At 40.7% G+C, this 17938-nt stretch overlaps 1 protein-coding gene across 2 annotated transcripts in view; it reads right to left on the bottom strand.

The window, feature by feature from the left end:
* Kif4a (kinesin family member 4A) overlaps window positions 1-17938 on the bottom strand; it is a 102443-nt gene that overhangs the window by 12270 nt on the left and 72235 nt on the right. For both annotated transcript variants that reach the window (NM_001400930.1, XM_087600908.1), the window contains exons 19-28: window positions 17160-17243; window positions 16379-16492; window positions 9067-9222; window positions 8852-8952; window positions 7029-7158; window positions 5388-5558; window positions 4778-4885; window positions 3613-3690; window positions 3002-3100; window positions 2342-2518 (exon numbers count right to left, since the gene is read on the bottom strand). In NM_001400930.1, the coding sequence (NP_001387859.1) occupies window positions 2342-2518; window positions 3002-3100; window positions 3613-3690; window positions 4778-4885; window positions 5388-5558; window positions 7029-7158; window positions 8852-8952; window positions 9067-9222; window positions 16379-16492; window positions 17160-17243 (1218 nt within the window). The remainder of the gene's footprint in view (window positions 1-2341; window positions 2519-3001; window positions 3101-3612; window positions 3691-4777; window positions 4886-5387; window positions 5559-7028; window positions 7159-8851; window positions 8953-9066; window positions 9223-16378; window positions 16493-17159; window positions 17244-17938) is intronic.

The raw sequence follows: 17938 nt of genomic DNA, 5'->3' as shown, positions 1-17938 counted from the left end.
AATAAAAAAAAAAAAAAAAAAAGAAGGAAGGAAGGAGGGTTGGGGATTTAGCTCAGTGGTAGAGCGATTGCTTAGGAAGCGCAAGGCCCTGGGTTCGGTCCCCAGCTCCGAAAAAAAAAAAGAACCAAAAAAAAAAAAAAAAGAAGGAAGGAAGGAAGGAAGGAAGGAAGGAAGGAAGGAAGGAAGAGCATGAGACCTATCATTTAGTGTCTCCTTAGTGAGGAAGCCATTAATTCTGAGAAAGCCATCCTTTTGGGGCCTGCTACATACAGTATCCTTTTGAAAGATGGTCTTCATGTATAACATGAATACATGTATAACATGTATACATGTATAACATGTATAACTAATGTGTCTTCCAAGCAGTCTGATCAAGAGTGGACAAAGCATTTGCATATTGTGAGGTTATTAAATAGGAGAGTCAACTTGATCTCTTCACTCATAGTCACTTATCAAACTAAAAGGTATCATTTCAGTGTTTAGATTTAGAATATCATTTATATTAGGTAGTATTTCGTTACAATACTCACTATGCCTCAGTATTTTCCTTTTAGGTTGGAGCAACAGTGTTGATCTAGTAAGCTTTCCCCAAGAACAAGTGGACCCATAATTGCTTCACACCTGCAAATCTCTTTCCAAAGGTGTTAGGCCCTCCATCCTTCTGTTCCTGTGTATGCTTCAGAACACTGCTCCTTAACTTAGATGGCCATTAATCTACATTCAGCTCACACCACTACTTCAATTATAATAGTATAAATGTTTGTTGAGGAAATAAACAAAATGGGGCCTTGGGAGATGGCTTTGTCATTAAGAGAACTTGTTGCCTCGGCAGAGAACCTAGATTAGACTGCCAGCACCCAACTGGTAGCTCGCAATCATCTCTAACTCCAGTTCTGGGGGTCTAACACTGTCTTCTGATCATTGCAGACAGCAGGTATGCACATGGTGCTCACACATACCCCAGGCCAAACACTCACTTATAAGTAAAATCCAAAGATACAAAAAGGACAGCCAGGCCTTCCTTCATTGTGTCTAAGTGTCCCAACTCTCTGGTTTGAGTCTCTGCAATGTACTATTTATCGTACCCTTTCTACCTTAGCCCACACCTTTCTACCTTAGCAGTCACCCTCTTCACTGTCATCTTCTTAATCTGTACCTCTTCTGCACCCAAACCCTCCCAAGTATTTTTCCAGAGATGAATGCTGAAGTTCTAGATGTTTCTTTCTACTTCTCTGTTGGATTTCTCCATTAGCGCATTCTTTTTTTTTTTTTCTTTTTTTCGGGGCTGGGGACCGAACCCAGGACCTTGCACTTCCTAGGCAAGCGCTCTACCACTGAGCCAAATCCCCAAACCCCCATTAGCGCATTCTTGATGTGTTTTGCTTCACTTTAGCATTTGGTTTTACAAAACTGGTCCAATTAAGTCTGCTTCTGGGAAGCTGGAAAGTAAAGTTCGGAGCCATTTTCTAAGAATGTGGTTACAGGGCATAGGTGGACTAGTGGTGATGGACCATAGTGTTTTGGAAATTAATGTTTCAGTATAAAACAGTTGTATTTAGCAAGTATGGAGGAATAGCATTGTGGAAGTTAATAAAGTGCAACTTGAAGTCAGAATGGTTTTGATCTGGGCATGGCATCGTAAGCCCACTTCTAATTTCAGTACTCCGGAGGTGCAGGTAGGAAGACTAGGAGTTTACATCATCCTGGGCTTCAAGTGACTTCAAGCCTAGCCTGGGATTATATGATACACCATCTCTAAATCAAATCAAAACAAAACAATCCCCCAAAGTCAGATTCTTCCTAATTGGCCTTAATTTAGCATTTTTTGTTCTTAATTCTCTTTTTCTATAATCCCCTTTGTTCCTTAGTCTTGTGAAAAAAAGAAATACACTGATGAGAATTTTTTGTGTGACCATGGGCAAATTCACTTCCCTCTTGTGAGGCTGAAGTCTATTTGTAAGAGGCAAGTAATGAATACCTCTGTGGATTTTAAATGATTATTGAAAATGATATGTGATAATGGTGGTTGGTTCAGCTATATAATATGGGCTGGGATGATCAGTTGGGGATCAGCTTCAATGAAATGGTCTAGAATTCTAGCTGCTCAGATCGCCATGATCTTGAAAAATCAAAGAGAGCCAGCCAACTTGAATGCTCAGGTGTGCCTGCTGGCCTCATATGTAGTCCATACAGAACTAGTCCAACAAGTCTGTCAGTGGAGTCAATGCCTCTGAAGGAACTCCAAGAAATTACAATGCAGAGAACAGAGACCAATTTGAGACTTAGAAGCTAGCCCACTGAGAATTAACCTAACATGGGACGTTACAGAGTTGCCTCGTACCCCTTGGATGTTCTTCTTGGACACCTTGACTAATTTTGTTGGGATCCACTCCTCATCAGCATGGTCATCACTGTCCTCATTCTCCTCCTCAGCCACAGAAGTCTCTGAATAATACTGCAGGTCCTCGATGGCGAAGCTTTTCTCTGGGCATTTTTCTTTAATACGGAAAGGTTTGGGCTATAAAAAGATTGAGGTAGTTAATAAAGTTTTAAAATACATATGATATGCCATCATCTCAATAACTACTGCTGGCAGTTATTTACAGAGATTTCAGACTTCTTAAATATATTCTACTTGGTTTTGCTAATCACAAACATTCTGCATTAGCCTTGCATAGACTTTGAAGAAGTAGGAACTGAAGGCTAATCAATCTGAGGGAGGAGGAGAGGAGTGATGGTCTAATGAGGATGAGGTCTCTGGATGGACAGCTGAGCACAACTTTTCTTCTGCTCCTTCTCATCTGTGTTACATAATAACTGTGCATGATCGACCCCAACCGGCCTTCTGAGGAAGGAAGCAGGATGTCTGTTTTCCGTAGAATTGCACTCTAGCTTTATTTTGGACTCCCTACTCTTATATAGCCTCTGACAAAAGACAGGTTTAGTATACTCGGTCAAGCCTGGCTATGCAAAGGGATCATAAGACGACCGAACATTTTACCTTAGGTGGAATATATTCAAAGGAAGAGTCCGGAGACTGGAGGATATTTCTCACAAGATGGGGTTTCTCTTTGCTGACTACTTGGAGGAGGTTCAGTTTCTGTTTGAACAGGAGAGACAAAGTATATATTGTTAGGGCAGATTTTGGGAGCATCCGTGGTTAACCCAAACATTTCAGACCTGAGCTGGCTTTCATGTACTGTTACACATGACAGGACAGTAGCTGGAGGACTCACTTTCTCAGATCACTACTAGATTTAGGAGGGGTTATACTTTAGTTTTTGTTTGTATCTTTGTGGGTTTTTATGAGACAGAGTCTTCCTATGTATCCTTGGCTGACTTAGAGTCTACTATGTAGACCGAACTGGCTTCAAACTCAGCCTGTCTCTGCCTCCCGAGTGCTGGGATTACAGGTTATCTATCACCAGGCCTGGCAAAAACTTTTTCTAAGTGTTTCTAACATTTTGAAATGAACATGACTGGAGCACAGAAAAATTCAATGGAGACCACACAAAGCAGACAACATAATCAGCAACACTGGGGGTTGCTTCCAAGGGCTAGCCTCAGTAGGAGTCTCCTGAGGCTTATCAAATGGGTGGAAAGTTGTCTTACCTGCTTGATGGCACTGTTTTCTTGCAGAAGCTGCTGATTTTGCTCACACACTTCTTGCATCTTCCTAAGCTCTTCCTCCTATTTCCAGATCGCACAGTTATACGTTGGGTTATTTTGGGTCCACATAAGAGTTACTAAACAACTTGGATTAAAACACTGCTTTCAAGTGTCTGGTAGATGATTTTTTTATGCACGAGGCACAGGCACACAGGAAGCTGCCATACTAGGTTCTTTGAATGTCCGTTACATTTCAGTATTCCTCAACAGCCATGAATATACTTGAAGGAAGCAAACTTTCCTCTCCTTTCCCATTCTCACCCGTGATGTGCAGAGCGCCTATGCACACGAGCAGGTAGGTTCAGAATCGCACACAGCATTAGCTGTTTCCTGAAATCTGCAGGCGCTGCTGTGCACCCTTCCCACATAGACTAGTCTGCACCCTAATTTAAAGCCTAATTAAATCTGCTTGCAGTTGAGGCAGCGGGATTCATGTATATAACTAATCTGGTTATGTCTTACGGTGGGAAGAGAGCGTGCAGGACTAAGCTTCTAGGTTGGACTAAGCAGTGCTCCAACATGTTTCTAAAGGGTGTGGTGTTCCCAGCCTTTGAAAGAATGTTAGATCCTGGACATTTTACTAACATGCCAGGCTTCAGCTCAGAACAAGATACATGTGAATACCCTTAGGATCTTTTTCGATTTATTTTTATCATTTTTAATTATGTGTATGTGCCTTTGAGTGCAGTTGCCTGGAGAGGCTGACAGCCAGGTATGGGATTCCTCTTGGAGTCGGAGGTACATGCAGTTGTGAGCTGACAGACGTGCCGAGAACTCAGCCCTCTGCAAGAACATGAAGTGATTCACCACAAAGCCCGCTTCAGCCCGCTGCCATCACGTTTTTAAGTAAATACTAGATGAGTATGTTTCTTCAGCGCTAAAGCTTAGGGTTAAGGCAGAAGAACCAGGAGGCCTAAGTATGACACGGAGGCTTCTGTTTGAGTCCTGAAAATTAGGTTATTCTTATTGGAGCTGCTCTGATTTTCCCCTCACCGGATTCAACAGGGCCTCAAAGGAGTAAAGGCTCTGGTTTGTCAGTGGTTAATTACTTTCTGCTGCAATTGCCACGGCCCGAATGAGTCAGGACTGTCCGTCGTGTGCTGCATACCTGACATTTCAGGGTGCTCAGCAGCTGCTGTTCCTTCTCACTAACCGACTCCTCCAGCTGTTTCTCTGTCACTTGGCATTGCTGCAGCTGACTGAGAAGGTACAACACCTAAGGAAAGACACAACACACTGGGTGATATCAAAGGAGTAAGGGGGAAGGATGTTCATTCTCTAGCTCAAGCAGTGGTCTGGGTAACATTTTTGTTAGTTAAAGATGAAGAATGTCTTTTCTGTTCATGGTCCAAAGCAATAAACCTAGGAAAGGTGTTTCTCCATGTGTTGACCTTGGAATTTGAGTCAGTGGTTGAGAGCCACTTGGACAAGTAAGTTACTTCTGTTTCAGGTACTTACAAAATGTGGAAAAGACAAACTTTTGAAGGAAGCTTCATGGGCCACTGGTGCCCGTTTCTTTATTTTTCAAATAGTGACAGGATCCCAATATAGTCCAGACTGGCTCTGACCTTGAGACGATTCTTCCGCCTTGCTCCCCAGAGTGCTGACATTACAGGTGTCACCAGCATGTCAGGCACATTCTACCACTTTTGAAAACTGAGCAACCCAAGGCAGTGGCGGCCCGTGCCTCACCATAACTTCTTGTCTTGATCAGTTACCTTTTCCTGGTGCTGCTGCTCCACTCTGACCAGCTCTTCTTTCAACTCGGTCTCTATTTTAGCAAAATGATTTTGTTCCTCAAACAGCATCTTCTGCACTTCAATACAGCTGGCCTTGCTCTGACTCAGGCCGCTTTCCAGTTTGCTCACCTGTATTTTGGAGGAGACCAGCTGAAAAGATAAGAGAAAATCATTTTATTTGGGGAATGATCTACCTTCTCCCATTCATTGGGCAAGAAAAGGTCAGCTTTCTTGAAATAATTTGAGAAAAGTGCTTCTAAGAAAGTCTAAATCCATTCTCACTTTTCCCCATGCCGTGTGGATTCTAATAGTGAACTTAAATACTACTACTGGCTTTAAATTTTTTACTTTTGATGTATACAAGTGTTTTCTGCATGTATATCTGTATACAATCTGTCTGGTGCCTGCAAAGGCCTAAAGAGGGCGTCAGATCACTTAGAACTATAGTGACAAATGGTTGTGAGCTACCACATGGGTGCTAGGAATCAAAAGTGGGTTCACTGAACCACCTCTCCAGCCCCTAAAAGGACAGCTTTATTCCTAGGCCCTAAGGTGATTGTCAATATTTATGAAAAGACAGGGTAGAAGCCACAAGTTGGTCATTTATCTGTTGCTGTGTTTCAAGGCAAGAGTAAACCCAACACAGACAAATCTGACAATTGTAAAATTCTGAATCGTTAAGTAGATTTTAAATTTTAAAGAGGAATTCACACAGCACACAGCTTATTAGCCAATTCTGCCTCAGAATTTGTTTACACGTTAGGACTCGTAGACATGGTTGCTGAAATTGCAGATCTTTCTAGATATGCCTCTTTAGGCAAGACTGGTATCCGGTACTGGCCTACTTTTGTTTTCACTACTAGCCCAGATAATGAGTAGGGTTCCTTAGCAGATACATCTGCTAGCCCAAGACAGAACTGTACAAAAATAGCAATGCAGAAACTTGTGCATTCCTTGAATATATTGGTTGACTGATAACTTTGATTCATCTTCTGACAGCTTATGATGAACTCATACATTTAAGATCAGTGAAAAAAGCTGGGTGTGGTGGCATACGCCTTTAATCTTAGCACTCTGGAGGCAAAGGCAGTCAAATTTTGGGGAGTTAGAGGCCAGCCTGGTCTACAGAATGAGTTCCAGGACAGGGAAGGCTACACAGAGGCACCATGTCTCAATAAAAACCAAACATAAAATAAAATAAAAAAGAAACAAACAAAAATAAAAAAAATAATCAATTTTCCTTACAATGAATCTATATATCAAAAATGATTAAGTTTTCTCCTTGAGATTGTGTCTCAAGTTAAATACACAGCTCATACATGTTTTTTAAAAGTGATATAATACTTTAAACATAACCAGTAACTTATGTTTTTTTTTTCTAGCAACAATAGCTCACATAAATGTATACATGCTCTTATGTCAGGCATGGTGAGATATCTTTTCTAATTGGCTTGGACTTACTTCTAACCAATGTTTCCTCATTAAAGGCTTTAATATTGGTATCACTGGGGTTTCTACCATGACAAGTAGCTACAGCAGTAAGAAAGTGTCCCCAGCGCCTTCTACTTTGACTGCCCCAGCTAGTTTGCCTACAGCTGTTGCTAAGAAGAATGGTTTTACCTCTCCAACTAAATACTTTATGGCACATTTGGCTTCGAGAATCGTGGCAATATTCTCCCAGCGTTGTTTTGGCTGGTCTTCACTTTCAGCATCCAGAAGCTTTTGCTGTAGGTCTGCAATCTGAGCACTCCTTCAAAGGGGAGAAAAGTGAGATTTCCTGGGATCAGCCTCAACAGCAAGGAGAAAGGGAGGAGCCGAGTAGACAACGAAAAGAATTTTATGTATGGAATGATCAGTTTAAAAATAAGCCACCTGATTCAAATTTTATGTGATACTTCTAAACCTGTAACAAAAGGAACCCTAATGAAATATCCAAATGGCTTTAATTTTATTAAATACTCATTGAAATAAATGGAACATATATATTGAAACTTAGAAAAAATTTCCATCTTTTACTTATTTCTCTGTGCATATATAGGTATAGGAGTGCACACATCATGGTGTGTGAACTTTGTTAGTTCCTTGTCTCATTATTTTTTCAATTATTTTGTTTAAAGCCAGGTGTGTGTATACTTTATTATATTGTATTGAGGCCCACCCGCCCTAGCATAGCTATGGCCATTTTGTTCCATGGCCACCAGCTGTTTCATATCGTTGTTATAATATACCTGCCAGTCATTGACACAGAAAAATAACAACTTGGAACAGGGTCATGCTGACCACATACTCTGTCATGTTCTGTATGTTCTGAGGTTAGATATTCTTAAGAAACTTCACAACTGTATGCCTCCGGGTAGGACCCATCAAATTAAAAGCTGGTATGAACTGTTATGTCTAAAATGGCTTGAGTCAGGGCCAGCTCCTAGCAGCAGTTCCAGCACCTGCGTATAAGCTCATTGGTGGATTCTCAGCCTTTCTAAGCTGCCCCAGGAAATGTCCAGTGTGCAGCCCTCAGCTCCTGAGCATGTGCTATCCACCTGGTCAGTCTTTAGGTGTGTGCTCAATAAACCATCCCTGCCTGACTGGGATTGGTGATCGTGTGGTTTTGTGGGGAGACTTTTGGATCCCAACAGTTTGATATTTTTTTTATTTTTATTTTTCAACACAAGGTTTCTTTGTGCAGCCCTGGCTGTCCTGCCTTACTCTGTAGACCAGGCTGGCCTTGAACTCAGATCCACCTGCCTCCTGAGTGCCGGGAGTAAAGGCGTGCACCACCTCCTGGCTCAGTTTTTTAGTTTTAACCTTCTGTCAGATATGGAGCTAGCAAAGATTTTTTTTCCTATTCTATAGGCTGCCTTTTCACTGGAATGATGGGTGTCCTTTGACAAACAAAAGCTTTGATTTTTAATTTCATGAGGTTCCATTTGTCAAATGCAGGTGCTTCCAGAGTCCTATTCAGAACACCCCTTTCCTGTGCCTATACGTTGAGATGTGTTCATTCTTTTCTCCTCTATTGAATCGTGGTATCAGGGCTTCGAGTTCCTTGGAGTTGTTTGTGTACAAGAGAGGATTTAGTTTGATTCTTTTCCATGTAGCTAAGCAGTCTGACTATACCATTGTTGACGTGAAGATGCTGCCTTTGCTGCAATGTGCATTGTTGGTCCCTTTGTTAAAAAGTTTCTTAAGATCTCCAACTTAATTTGTAAGGTGGGAAGAGTGCCACTTACCTCAACCAGCATCGCAGTTACGGCCTAACACAATGGATGTAATCTGTGTAGCACAACATAACTTTAAACACACAGGTTCAAAACACACTTACATTCTTTGGAGTTTTTCCCCCACAAACATCTTTTGAAAGGAAGGAAACTCTTGAATGACTGTATTGACGGTGCCTATTTGGATTCCAGGCATAACACTTCATGAGTCAGATACAACTTCATTACCTGAGCTCCAATTCACTCTCCAGGCTTTCAATCTGCTTTGAAATAGAATCCTCTGCTCCTGAATCTTGACCATGCACTTCATCTCGTGAGAATGTGCGCCTCTGCAAGGATAGTGGGCAAGAAGATGGGATTTAAAGGGAAAGAGTCCTCAAATGCAGTGAGGATTTGCTGGAAACTTCGTGTGGTTATTGATAGTGTTTTCCCATGACACTTACTCGGAGTTTAGGAGGTGGATTCTCTCCAGATTCTCTTTTTTCTTTGAGTTGTGCCACATCCTGAGCAAGGATCTTTCTCTCTTCAAGAAGGTCATTCAGATGCCTTTTGGCTTCCTCGGTACTGACCATAACCTCGATTTCATTTCCAAGCCAACTCTAGAAGAGAAATCAGTGATATGTGAGTTGGGGCTGAGGACCACATGGCCTAGACCCTGTTGAACTTGATTTCATTTGGACCAGAGTCTATGAAAGCAGGAATGAGATTTTTATATGTGTCTATGTCACTAAAATCATTCCCTCCCTAAGAACCATTATCAAGAGTATTCCCAGTCATGAGGCTTCCTATAGAAACCTTTCTCTAGCTATCCTAGTACTATTTATTGTTCACTATAACATTTGTTTTTTTGCCATTCACTAGTCATGACGCGTTTAAAGTGGATGGTAGGTGAGGCGCTAGAGAGATGGCTCTGCAGTTAAGGGCACATATTATTCTTCCAGAGGATCCAGGTTTGGTTACCAGTACTTTTGTCAGATGGCTCATAAGTGGCTGTAACTCCTGGGAATCTAATGCCTCTGGCCTCCCTCAAACATTTGCACTCATATGCAAACAACCATATGCACATACATTAAATATAATGAAATAAAAAGAAAGTTCTCAAAAGATCAAGACCTGTGCAAACTCGAACCAGACAAAATTCCAGGGGGTAGAAAGTGGGCTTAAAGTCTTGGCAGTAACCAAGGAGCTATGGACAGATGTCAGGGGATGAAGGGTTAGTGTGTCTTAGCTCCTGGTAGGTGGACCACACTCCTGTGGATGGCCACACAGCAAAGAGTATTTGGGAAGCAAAAATTGGAGTGATGAGGTCAAAATAAAAGCAAGGACATGAAGTTGGTTGCATAGGGAGTTGGAGGTGGGTCCGATGGGAGACCGCAGAGGAAAGGTGCATATGATCCAAGCGGTATACAAAATTCTCCAAGTATTAGTAAAAACATCCAGACAACAACCACAAAGTCCCAGTGATCATTCCTGAGAATATTTAGGCTGATGATGAAGCTATAATATACTAATTAGTGATTAAAAAGAAAGCTGGAGAGGCCAAATCTGTATCAGATAAGTAGAATCCCTACATAAGAATACTACCATAGATAAAAGGGTCGCTTTCATCAGGGAAAAAATAATTCTCAATACAAAGCATCCCTATCTATGAAACAATTATCTTTAAGCCATCAAAGACAATCGAGGGGCTGGAGAGATGGCTCAGTAGTTATGAGCACTGACTGTTCTTCCAGAGGTCTTGAGTTCAAATCCCAGCAACCACAAGGTGGCTCACAACCATCTATAATGGGGAATCTGATTTCCTCTCCTGGTGTGCATGAAGACAGTGACAGTGGACTCATATACATGAAATAAATAAATAAATCTTTAAAAAAAAAACCCCAAAAACCCAAAGACAATCAAAGCAACAGTTTGCTACTTATGAGAAACATACTTTAAAAATAAGTGCATAATAAACTAAAATCCAAAGGATGTAAACACACTAACACTAATCAAGAGAGCTGGAGCGATTATGTTATTATTAGTCGTAGATAAAGACAGGCATGATGGTGCAGACCTACATCGTAACACACAGGAGGCTGGGCAGAGCATCTTGACAGTGAGGTAAAGCTGAACCTCAAAAACCCTGACTCAAAAAGCAAAGCAAGGGGCTGGAGACACTCTTCAGTGGAGGACTCAGGGCCAGGTCCCAGCAGTCGTGAGTGGCTCACAACTGTCTGTAACTAGTTCCGTTGGACCCAAGGCTCTCTTCTGACCTTCCAGGCACCGGGCACAGTGGGGTGCAAATGCAGGCCAACACTCAAATGCATCAAATAAAGACAAGAACTTAAAAGGGCAAAAGAAACCAGTAAAAAAGAACAGGTGATTTTAGAATAAAATATTACCAAGAATAAAGAAGTTAATTTCATAAAAATGAAGAAACCAAGTAAATTCTAGCTTTTCTTTCCATCAAGACAAAGTCTTGCTATGTAGCCCTGGCAGGTTTGGAACAGGTTGAATCTAAACTGCTCCATATTGTGCTATGAAGCAGAAATCAGCATTATTTTTTGATATTGTGTTATATGTTTTCACATCCCATCATATTTACAAGATACCTATTGTGTTGCATACTTATACAGTCATTTTGTTTTTCATTTTTACTATTTAATAAATTAATAAATTACATTGGATCTTAATCATTTAACAGACTTTTTGCTAGATGATTTTGTCCAATTCTAGGTAATGTGTGTTAGCATACTTAAGGCACACAAGGCCAAATTGTGCATTTTCAACTTTTTTTTTAGTATAGAATAGAGTTTATTCAGGGCATGGGGAGGGGATTTAAGAAGGTGGTAGAGACAAAGAAAGGCAGAGAGAGAGGCGGGGAGGAGGAAGAGGAAGGGGAGGAAGGGGAGGGGGAGAAGTAGAGGTTGGCCATGAGCACATGGAGAGGGGGAAGGGAATGGGGAAAGAGCAGGAACAGGAAAGGAAGAGCGAGAGCAAAAGAGGAGCAAGAGAGCAAGAGTGCATTTTCAACTTTAAATATAGGCATTTTGGGATGGGGCCTCATTATAAGCTGAGAAGCACCCATACATAAAATTATAAAAAATGCCACTGTGTTTGTAAGTTATTAGTCTGTAGTTTTCTTGTAATGGCTTTATCTGGTTTGAGTATCAAGGCAATGTAGGCAAAAGTAGTCCTTCCAATTCTGTTGTCTAAAAGACCTTGCATGGAACTAATAGGATTTCTTGCTTTTAAAAACAATTTGGGATAGGCATGATGGCACACACTTCTAATACTATCACTTGGGAGGAAGACAGAGGTAGGCTGATCTCTGAGTTCAAGGCCAACTAGGTCTACATAGTGACTTCCAGCACAGCTAATTCTACATAGTGACATACTGTCTCAACTCCTTGCCCCCCATTTTTTCATATATAACTTAAGTCTACCCTCTACTTCCTCCCCGATTCAACTTCAAAAACTGATCTCAGGACAGAGATGACTCAGTGGATAAAGCACTTACTACAGAAATAGGAACACTAGATTTTACTTTCCTAGCACCTTTGTAAAAAGTAAGGGATGGGGGTGTGGTGACCTGCGTGCAATTCTAGCACTTGGGAGACAGAGACAGGGCACTCAGGGCTAACGGAGGATCAGGGCTGGTTGAATTTAGTTCTGAGTTCAGTGAGCAATCAGCAGCGGAGAGTGAGGAAGACACCCAACATCAACCTCTGACCTCCACTAGGTTCACACCTACCAATGCACTGCATGTGTATGCGGAAACATATGTAGGTTTTCTCTATGAACTTATTGTGTAATCCATTTCCTAGGTGCGGGCCAAAGTGAAATGACTATACTTATGGAGAAACCTGCCTGTGACTTTTAAATAAATACTAAGTTAATTCATAATGGCTGAGTTTAGGTGTTGACCTGATTGGATTAAGGGACACCTAAAGAACAGGTAAAGCTTTTTCCCCCTTGATGTGACTAGGTGGACTGAACTGCCAAGATTTACCACCAGTGTGGACAGCTACCGCCCAACAGTGTGGACAGAGTCCCAGTGAGAACAAATTTGACAGAGGGAGAATGATTCCAGTCTTTCCTGGAACTGGGACATGAGAGCTTAAAGCACTGTGGTCTTTGGACTCCAGGACTTATATCAACACCCCCAGATTCTCAAGTCTTTGCTTGTGACAGAGAATTACACAATCAATCAGTTTCCTGGTTTTGAAGCTATGAGGCTTAGAATGAACTAGTGTCCTGGATCTCCAGCCTGCAGAGATCCTACGGGCCCCTTGACCTCCATAAATATTGCCTTTGTTTCTCTGGAAAAACGAATACAATTCAAAATTATTAGTTGGGTGTGGCAGTTCATGACTGTACCACCACACTGTGGAGGCTGAAGCAGGAGGACTGCTGCAAGTTAGAGATTAGCCAGCCTGGGCACACAGAACCAGTCCACATCATCCTTCGTTTAGAAAAAAAAAAAGAAAAAACAGAAGAAAAAACAATAGTCAAAAGCATTTAAGGGGTTGGGGATTTAGCTCAGTGGTAGAGCGCTTGCCTAGGAAGCGCAAGGCCCTGGGTTCGGTTCCCAGCTCTGGAAAAAAAAAAAAAGAACAACAACAACAAAAAAAAAGCATTTAAGAACTGACTGGATTAACAAGCCATAGTAAATCCATACAATGGAATATGACTCAGTGAAATAAATATACAAATAAAGTACAAACTGTTGATACAAATAACACGGATGACTCTCACATGCATCACATTAAAAGAAGCCATCTTTTACGTAATTAACTATAAGACTAATGCAAAGAAGAGATGAGGTGCTCATCAGTGGACTGCCTAGCATGCACAAGGCCTTGGGTTAAATCTTCAGCACTGACTGAAATGTCCAATAAGACACACACATATTACTTCATGCTAGTTATGCCTTAATAAAATAAACTGGGTTAAGAAAACAATGTTATTTGCCATCCTAGTAGGCTAAATCCTAAGGTTATTTTAATAAAGGAAAAACTCCTGAAAAATAAAATCAATTTTTAATAAAAAAGTATTTACTTTTATATATATACAGGGTATTTTGCCTGTGTACCACATGTTTTCCTGGTACTGGCTGGGGCAAGAAGAAGATGTCTGATCTCCTGGGATTAGAGTTACAGATGGTTAAGTGTGGGTGGTGGGACCTGAATGTGGGTCCCCTGGAAGAACAACCAGTGCTTTTAACCACTTGGCCACCTCTCCAGTCCCCTTCACTTTTGATAAAACCCTTATATATTCTTATGTCTTAGCTATAAATTCTATGCAATCCTAATGAAACTCATAGGAGACTTGCCAGAAATTTATAAGCCAATTCTAAACTGCAGATAGAAACGCAGAGAACCTATTTCTCTAAAAGAAAAAAGAATAAAAACTTATGAGGACTTACACAATCTGATATTTTGGAAATTAAAGGATAGCATTTGAGACATTTTAGTAGTAGCATAAAAGTAGATATGTAGATGAATGTAATAGAATTTACAAATAGATATGTAGACATATAATTCTGATAGAGATATTATGATTAAAAATACACATTTCAAGAAGAGAATTAAAGGAGGAAATCTTAGCAATTCTGAGTTTACTAAAGATCTCAAATAAAACACAAAGACTATGAATCATAAAAAGCAAGTATCAATACACTGAATGATATCAATTAACCCTGTGTTGGGTATGGTAGTGCATGCCTGCAATCCTGAACTAGAGCAGGAAAGGTTGACACAATCTGAAGAGAAATCGGAGTATAACCCTAGCACTTGGGAGGTAGAGGCAGGAAGACCAAGAGTTCAAGGTCATCCACAGCTACACTATGAATTTGAGGTCAGCCAGGAATACACAAAGGCCTGTCTCAACAATGAAATGTAAATAGTTATCTTTGGTATTCAAAAGATTCTATTTAAAAATGAAAACAACAAGAAAACAATAACAAAAAAGAAAAGTCACAGCCTAAGAAGTAAAATAATTGTAAAACACAGGGTCATCTGTTGGATATATTTCCAAGTTATAGAAAGAATTCAAATTTTATAAAAAGTACAACAAATCAAAAGAAAAGAAAATATTTGGATACTTCACACACACACACACACACACACACACACACACACACACACACACACACACGCAGGCTGAGTGTGGTAGTGCACGTCTTTAATCCCATCTCTCAGGAGGTGAGTTTAAGGCCAGCCTGATGTACATAGTGAGGTCTAGGATAGTCAGGATTACACAGAGAAACCCTATCTCGAAACAAACAAAAAAACCAAAGAAACAAAAAACCAAAATGCTAGTAAAATAAGACATGTATGGTTCCCACAAAAACTTGGTATGTGAATATTCAGCACAATATCTCTAATAGCCCAAACTGGAAAGAATTCAAATGACCACCAGTAGGTGATCAGATAAGTTAAGGCTTATCAATACAACATGTGGGATGTCTCTCAGTAATAAAAGTAATTTATGTATGCAATCGTATGGACAAACGTGAAAATATGCTGAATAAGAAAACCATTTAATTCCATTTTATTAAAATTATAAAAAATAAAAAAATAAATTTGTAGTGACAGAAAAATCTCTCTTTTTGGTTTTCTCAGGACAGGGTTTCTCTGTATAACCAGGGTGCCCTAGAACTCACTCTGCAGACCAGGCTGGCATCAAACTCAGTTATCTGTCTGCCTCTGCCTCCCCAGTGCTAGGACTAGAGGCTATATTTGGGTTTTTTAATTTAAAATTAAAAAAAAAAACATTTAGATTCCCGTAATGCGTGTGAGTGTTGTGCCTGAGTGCATGGATATGAACCATTGGAGACAAATTGCATTCCATGGAGCTCGAACCTGCTTTGAACTCATGATTTTCCTGCTCGGCTTCACAAATGCTGTAAGGGCCACAGGCTTGCTACTGTACCCGACCGGAAAGCACATCTGATGAGTCTATTTGTGCTGGTTACTTTTGTCATGGCTTTGACTAAACCCGACACAAGCAGCTTAAGGAACAGTTCACTGTTTTTCACAGTTCGATGGCACACAGCTCCCCCAGACAGGAGTAGGAGGTAGGCGGTCACCCTGTGCTGAAATGTCAGAAAGCAGAGAGGACTACTCACACTCGGCTTACTTTCTCCTTTTTATTCAGTCTAAGACCCCAGCCCATGGGATGGTCTGACCCAACATTTCATCACACTGTGTGCTTTAAATACAAACCTTTCACTGTATGTCAATTATACCAGAATAAAACAGTAACTGAGCTATGACGGGCACAGATACTAACAATTCTCTACTTCTTTTTTTTTTTTGATCCTAGATTTTTTAAAATATTATTTTACATTTATTTATTTATGTTTGTTTCTTTCATTCTTTCATTCATTCATTCATTCATTCATTCATTCACTTTACATCCTGATCTCAGCCCCCCTCTTTTCCCAGTCCCTCACCACAAGGCCCCTCTCATCACCCCTCTCCTTCAGCTCTGAGAAATGGGAGGTCTCCCTTGGGTACCACCATATCCTGGCACAAGTCATTGATTGCAGAAGGAGGCACATCCTCTCCCACTGAGGCCAGACAAGGAGGCCCAGTTAGGGAACAGGACCCATAGGCAGCTTGTTCTTTGACAACAGTTTAAAGATATCTTTTGGAACATAAGGATTTCAGGCAGAACCTCCAATTCTCTATTTACTTTTAAATCAGAAGAAAGTTATTTCCTATCCCTAGTGCATGTAAGAACAATGTCAGTTCAAGGAGTTCATACCTTCATTCGAGCTGCAGTGCCTTCCATTCCACGGCTCTGGGTCTCTTTCCGTTTTTCTGCAACCTCCTTTTGCTTTTGGAGAGCATCCTTAAGACGTTTGTTAGCAGCTGCTGCCTAGATAGAAATGTCGAGCGGTTATGCTGAAGAGCAGCTTCATTTGCAGCATCTCAGCAAACAAATTCTGGGTTTCGATTCCTAAAGGAACTGGGTTTTAAGTTACCATGGACTTGATAACGGATGAATAGCTACTGTCTCAGAATGCGCAAGAGGATAGGTATATTAAAGGAAATCCCGCAGGCTAAAACTGTCTGGCAATTCATGTATTGCTAGTAGTCTGTTTTGTTTTTGTTAGAAAAAAGCCATATTAGAAAGAAAAACTCACACTTGAATGGTAGAGTTGTCAACCCCGGTTTTGTTTGTTCACAGGCCATACAAGATACAAAGAGATCAAGCTTTTGGACTTACTCGGCTTGCATGGTGGTGCATGTTCATAATCCCAGCACTTAGGAGGTAGAGTCAGAAGGATTAGGTGTTTAAGGCCAGCCTTAGCTATATAATGAGTTCAATGACAGCCTAGACTACATAAGTTCTGGTCTCAGAAAAACGAAAAACAAAAAACCAGAAACCAAGAACAAACCTACTAACAAAACCAACCAAGGAAAACAATTCATGAATTTTGCTAGCCAATATTAACGCCCCGTTTCCTCAGACACTTTGTGAGCATGTTTAAGTAAGAAGATGATAATGCTTGCGGCCCAGCAGACTGGCTTTTCTTACCTACCTCCTCAGTTTTACGTCTGAGCACATTAGACTGTTTCTGGAAGTTTCTTTCAAGTTTGAGCAGTTCGTATTGCCTTTTACGATCCTGATAACAACAACAACAACAACAACAACAAAAAAATCAGATCTTAATGGATGTTCAGGTAACTAAAACAAATCCTTAAACCAAGAAGCCTTCCCAGATGTCCTTTTTATTTAAGGCTTAGTCAATTCGATGAGTTGCCTTTATCTTCTTTTATCAGAATTAGGAACCGGAAGTTCTAGAAACTAGGTTTGCACATACATAAAGATCCTTGTCTTCCCCAGCTTATTGTTCTGTGGCCAAATTGTTTGTTTCTCAGACTTAAGTCAATTATTATAAATATTACCGTAGAATGTGAGATGTGAAAGGAACCAACAGACAGCCTTGTCCACCTAGGTTGTTACTGACAGAGCTAGAACTCAGGTCTACTGATGAGTAGATCAGTACTCTTTTATCCTCAACTGTATGAGTCTATTGGTCATAAAGCCCAGTGGTTGGGAAAAAGGAGAAAGATATGACACAGGCAAACACCTATAAAATTAGGACAGCTCCAGCGAAAGGAGTTTCTCATCTCTGTACAAATCTAGCAAACCCTGAATATATCCTCTCTGCTTAGAGATGAAAACTCAAGACCATGAAACACTAGGGGATATCACCTGCTTCAAACAACCTCATACTCTGATCTCTTGGCCCTATCTTCCTAATCCATTAAGCTCTCTGGTTCTACTTGTTGCGTACCCAATCTGGATGACATGGTC

This window comes from Rattus norvegicus, chromosome X (genome assembly GCF_021556685.1).
Source record: "Rattus norvegicus strain SHRSP/BbbUtx chromosome X, alternate assembly SHRSP_T2T, whole genome shotgun sequence".
In the NCBI taxonomy this organism is placed as follows: domain Eukaryota; kingdom Metazoa; phylum Chordata; class Mammalia; order Rodentia; family Muridae; genus Rattus; species Rattus norvegicus.
This window is presented reverse-complemented; position numbering and strand designations above follow the sequence as displayed.